The 6,073-nt window shown below is 32.5% G+C and overlaps 1 protein-coding gene across 2 annotated transcripts in view; it reads left to right on the top strand.

Annotated features, from left to right (window-relative positions):
* Positions 1-6,073, top strand: part of LOC110022977 (protein CIA1) — a gene marked incomplete in the record, with an annotated part of 49,955 nt that overhangs the window by 30,255 nt on the left and 13,627 nt on the right. For both annotated transcript variants that reach the window (XM_020722153.1, XM_020722161.1), the window contains 2 exon segments: positions 3,238-3,300; positions 5,242-5,311. In XM_020722153.1, the coding sequence (XP_020577812.1) occupies positions 3,238-3,300; positions 5,242-5,311 (133 nt within the window).

Raw genomic sequence — 6,073 nt, 5'->3', positions numbered from 1 at the left:
TTTGGTGTAAAACATCATGATGAACAACTTTCATGAAGGATGAAAGTCATTTTGAAATTAATTTGGTGGATTTTGATGAAATTTGGATTTAGACCCAAATTAGGCATATGGGGCTAATTTAGGTCAAACTTGAGCTAGCTTAGGACTAAGCTCAAATTGATTATTGTGTTTGGTCACAAATGACCTCACAAAGGATTTTCAACAAAAATTGGATGCCAATTTGAGTTTTAGGGTATTCAATTGTTGAGATTTAGGGTGTTAGCCAATATTGGGGCTAATTTGAGGTTTTGGATTTAAACCAAATTAGATGATCAAAAGGTTTTACCAATGCAAATTTATGGTCAAATTTGATGTAAAATATTGCTATGAAGCAAATACAACATTTCTTTCGGCCAATTGACATGGTTATAAGTCCAATTGATGTGATTTGGTCATTTAGCCAGGGTATTGTGAGGGTATGGTGAGAGTATTGTATACCTTAGCTCCAAACCAACACCTAGGGTCAATCCTAAGTCCAAGTAGCCCTATAGGAACTCTCCTTGAGTTCCCTCATAATGATCTTACCTACTAAGTGCTAGAGGTTAGGACCAATATGTGGAACTTCAAGTTGAGTAAAGAGAAGAGTTTTGAGTTTCTAATGGTGAGGGTACCTTTTTTAGTTTTCTAAGACTAGTCAGTAGGAAAGTTTTATGGCTAGACCTAGGCTACTAAAGAAATTTTTAGACCTCAACCAAAAGTGAGGTCAACAAACCCTCTTGCAGTTGTTCCTACCATTTGCATACTGTTCGGACTCCTGGAAACCACTATCCTGTTTTTCCAGCTTGCTTGCCGCCTCCTTGCCACCAGCTGGATGTCTAAACCCGAAACAACCACTTACACTCTAGATCCAATTCTAATTTCAGTGTTATGTTGTTTTTTTGTTGTAATTTCATATTTCCCTTCTACTGTTTGTTGTAATTTCAGACTTTTGAATTCAGTAATAATATTTGTTTTCTTGGGGTGTTTGTTAAATTCCGGCATCTGATGCTTACGATAGATGAAGAACAAATAAATTCGACTATCAAAATCAAAACACCCTACAAATCTAATAATTTTACCCTAATGAATAATGCTATTTAACTCATTTAATTGTAGCAAACCTCCATCTTATTGCGTTTAGAGCATGACATCAGTTTATTATCAAATGGAGCAAGGTTAATCGACCATTGTTAATAAGCATGTATATAAATATGGTAAATTGCAAATCTGTAAAAGACAAGATACAACTAAATTTTATAGTAGACGGTTAGAAAGGAAATTATAATGCAACCGGGCTTTGCATAATACACCATTATTTGATGTACAAAAATATGACAAGTACAAGTTACAAGAATTTGAATTACTTTTGATCTTTTCCTTCCTGGTTGTTATGTTTGTTGAAGAAGATTGCACCTGTACCTTGAACTTGTTTACATGAATTTTCTAGCTAAAATATACTTGAAACAAATAAGCTTGTAAATCAAGTACTACACATGATTTTCCTTTAAATTTTATTTTAGTTTTGCATAGTTTTTAACTTTTTTTTTTAAGCAACATCAACACCTAGGGCATTACATATCACGGCAAATGCATAAAATTGTATCTTCTATCTTTGTGCTTACAATTACCATATAAATACATAGCCAAATAAAGAGAATAATGTATCACATATCAATGTGACAAAACTCAAATCACCGTAGCCCTATATTAAAAAAATTAATGCCGTGTCTATCATACACCTTCTATGTGCATTGATGAATGTGGTTAGGCGAGTCACCCTGTATTAGGACAAAACTAATAAGACTGTTGCTGCCATTAGGGCTCAAGTTAATGTTATATCAATTTGCATATTAATTTTAAAAATATGACTTCGAAGATAAACTTGTATAGCTTTAAAAGGCATTTCATCTATTTAAAATGCCTTTGAAAAACTTACATGTATAGATGGCTTTCAAAATACATTTTAATTTTAATGACAATTATTTGAAAATAGTTGATCTCATGGATGGTCTAACCATATCTGAATTTAAAAAATATTGATGTGATGGCCTCAATGTTTTTTATTCCTTAAAAAAATCATATGGCGCTTAAATATGACAGTGATTTTTGTTAAATAATGATGTGTCATTTCCTAAACAATATGAAGTGCCCACTTACACCACTAAGAGTCCGTTTGGGGCGGCATCGTACCGCATTTTTGTTTGTTTGGATAAACTGCGTTTTGACAGTTTTTTCAAAGTGTTGTCGTTAAAATCTGCGTTTTCCCACCACTCCTGGTTTAGTACTATTAAAAAAAAAAAGTGTAATAGCCGCCGTAGCTTTTGAGCATCAAATTATTATTCCACAGATTTTCAACTATTTTTTACTAAGCTGCAGTTGGCCCAAACATACCCTAAACTAGCAAACTTATGTTCATTTTAGCACATGAATTCAACCCTTGTTTAGAAATCAACATTTATACACTATATAATAAAAAAAAAATACAAGTTAGCTATGCCCATTTTACAATAATCACTTGTTAAACCGTGCTATGTAATTTTACTTGTATTTCCTAATCAAAACTTATTTTTTGTATTGTGCCTCAACCCAAGCTTATGCATAAGGGGTTAGAGGGTGAGCCTGTGACATCCAATCATTTGCGTAAATCTTATAGTTTCCACCAATATAATAAAGATTGACATTCATACCACTCAGTTTCTACGGATTTGCATGTCTAACACCTCAACTTCAATTTTTACATATATCCCACCTTCGTATACATTAAAACTTGTATTTCGCTTTTTAGAAGTTAAAATAGTTATATTTTGATGTGATATGAAATATTTGTGTGGTATAAATGTAAATATAAAGTCTAGATGTTAGATATGTAAATACATCGGAATTGGGTGTTATGTATGTAAATGCCCCTATAATGAAATTTTAAAGCTTCACACTCTTGATTTTTTTTTTTTAATCTTTTAATCTCTGTTGTCATCCATATCCATATTTGCATCCAACAAAAGGCCTTAACGAAAAATTTATTGTGACCATTTGATATGCGAAATGATTTAGTAGGACATCGACAATTGTTATTTTAGTGTTTAATTTGGTTTGTTTATGGAGAATGTTCATCTTGATTGTTCTAAAATTGTTTCAATTCAACATTGCCGGTCATGTTTAAGCGACTACTAATTGCGCCTAAATCTTTTCTTATTAACATTTACTATTGAATTTTTTCAGGTTTCACCTCTGTACTCTTTCAGGATATCATGATCGGACAGTATTTTCAGTTAATTGGTCAAGGTAAATTTTATCCTGTCATTTATAATAAAAGTTAAGCTCAAATGGCTATCCAACTATTTATATGTGACTAATTTAGTTCTAGAGTATAACATTTCTCTAACTTTATTCCTTAGCTGAATAAAATTGATCCAAAGTGGTCATCCAGGGACTAAAATAGGATCAATTTTGTTTAATTGATGGACTAAAGTAGTATTAATTTTGTATACTAATTTGTATATGTGGGATCTTTGGGTCAATTATGTATAGTTGAGACACGAAATTGGAGAAATGTGATACTCTAGGACTAAATTGGTCATATACAAATAGTGAGGACCAATTCAGAATTTAAACCTTTCATAATGACCATTCCCTTTTGCTTGATATTTGATGAATATAAGCTTTAGAATTAATTGACTTCATTATAAATTAGGATATGTTGTATGAATGAAGTTCTGAAGGTGCACTAAAACTTGAAGCAAGGACACTTCCTTTCTTGTAATTGTGGTTCTAAGAATTTTATTAGTTTGTAGCTAATGGATTTGCCCTCTAATGTGAGTACTAACCTCTATGTGCTTCTTCTTGGCTCTTGCTGTCTTTTAATTGTTTCTCTTTTTATTTTTTTTTAAGGGCGTTTGCATGCATACCACCCAATTCCTATGTATTTACATATCGAACATCTAAATTTTACTTTTTACATTTATACTACGCAAATATTTCCTATCACATAAAAAATACCACCATTTTAATTTTTAAAAAGTGAAATAGACCTTTTCATGCATTGTTATGGTGGTATGAATGTAAAAGAATATAGAAGTTTATGTCAATACGTTGGAATTGAGTGGTATGCTTGCAAATCTTCCTACTTTTAATTATGTGTATGATTCATGAGCTCTTATGAATTTAATAGAAGGATTCTCTTTTTTAGTAGCCTACATTTTTGCCTTTAACCTGTGGTGGAATCAGGGAGGTGCTGAGGGTCGCTCTCTTCTCCCTTAGATTTTCAGTAAAGTTCTTCAGTAAAGTTCCATGTATCAATGTATAACATGAAATTTTATTCTTAAATTTTCATAAAATGATCATGTATATTATAGGAGTTTTGCTTCCTCTATATTTACGGTGTGCTCTTTCAAACTGTCGTCCTCCATCTTATGAAAGTTTTCTGGCTAATTAGATCCTGCCAGTTTTGATATGTAATTCAAATCAAAAATTAAAATAAATATTGAAAAATTTTCATGCATACAACTTAATTCCTATGTGTTTACATATTTAACTTCTAAACTTCAGTTTTTTTATTCGTACCACCTTACCTAGCACGAATTGGTGTATTCACGTTTTAAAAGTTAAAACAGTGGTATTTTTTATGCGATTTGAAAGATTTAGGTGGTGTACATGTATAAAAAACGAAATTTAGGTGTTAGATATGTATACATACATATGAATTAAGTGGGATATCTGTAAATTTCACATATAATTTTTCTTTGATTAACTGCTGGAAATAGCAGTAAACTTTTTTTGTTTTGTTTTGTTTGGGGCATTTACATACATTTGCACACAGTTCTAATGTATTTACTTATCTCACACGTAAACTTTTATATTTACACATATAGCACTCAAATCCTTAATATCACATAAAAAATAGTATTATTGTCACTTTTTTGAAGTGAAATACACTTAATCATGCATAGGATATGTAAATATACTTAAGAAATGTGTGCCTGTTATGTAAATTTCCCCCTTTTTTTAAGAGTTTTTGAATCTACAGAGAGAATGAATCTGGCAGACGGGATATGGGCGCTAGGTGCCTTCTTAGTACTGCTATATGTTCGGGACATGTCATTATGCTATCATTAATTGAAATCATTTGCTTACCTTGTGCACATTTTACACAATTTACAATGTGACTAATTTATTTAAAATTTGATTATTGGATTCTCATTATTATATTCTTTTTATTTATTGCAGGGATGGTATTATTGCTACTGGAGCAGCTGATGATTCTATTTGCCTTTTCCACGAGACGAAAGATTATTTGGTAGTTCTTACAATCCTACCTCCCCTTTCAATAAATCTAAGGAGTTTTAGTTGGAGGAAAAACTTTGTTGCTTGGCCATATATATAGGGGCATTGTTGACCTCATTTTTGTGAGGTCTTCTCTTCTCCTCCTTAGGAGCCTAGGATCTAGCTCTAGGAGTTCCTATTGACCGTCCTAGAAAACTAGAATTGAGACTCACCCTTTTAGAAATTCTAACCACTTCCTATTTTTCTTTGATGTCCTGCATTTATGGCACAAGACCATCGTCTTACGAAAGAGCGGCTATGGGCTATTTTGTGAAGACTCAGGGGAAAAGATCCCAACAGGGCCCAAAGCCTTAGGAAAACATTCGTCATGACTTTTTCGTCACATACACACACAAAATGCACATAATTCAATGAATTGCACGAAATCGGACTTCAATTAAGCCTAAAGGACGAGTGAAAATGCGAACTTCTCCGGATGACCTCCGACGACAAAATGGACTGCGCCAACGCGTCCGAGATACCAATTTTAGTAGGAAATGACACCCATATTGCCATATTTTTTGCACGAAAAAATTGACACGCAAATCGGTGAGTTCATCAAAGCGACCTCTGACGGCGAAATGAACTGCGCCGGAGCGTCCGGAATGTCGAAATTACTTAAGGATGACATCCATTTTTTTTTGCTAGGGCGCCGCACATGGATAAATCATATGAAATTATATATATATATATATATATATATTTCTCTTTTCTTTTTTTTTTATATAATCTATAA

This window comes from Phalaenopsis equestris, unplaced genomic scaffold (assembly GCF_001263595.1).
Source record: "Phalaenopsis equestris unplaced genomic scaffold, ASM126359v1 Scaffold000002, whole genome shotgun sequence".
Classification (NCBI taxonomy): Eukaryota; Viridiplantae; Streptophyta; class Magnoliopsida; order Asparagales; family Orchidaceae; genus Phalaenopsis; species Phalaenopsis equestris.
This window is presented reverse-complemented; position numbering and strand designations above follow the sequence as displayed.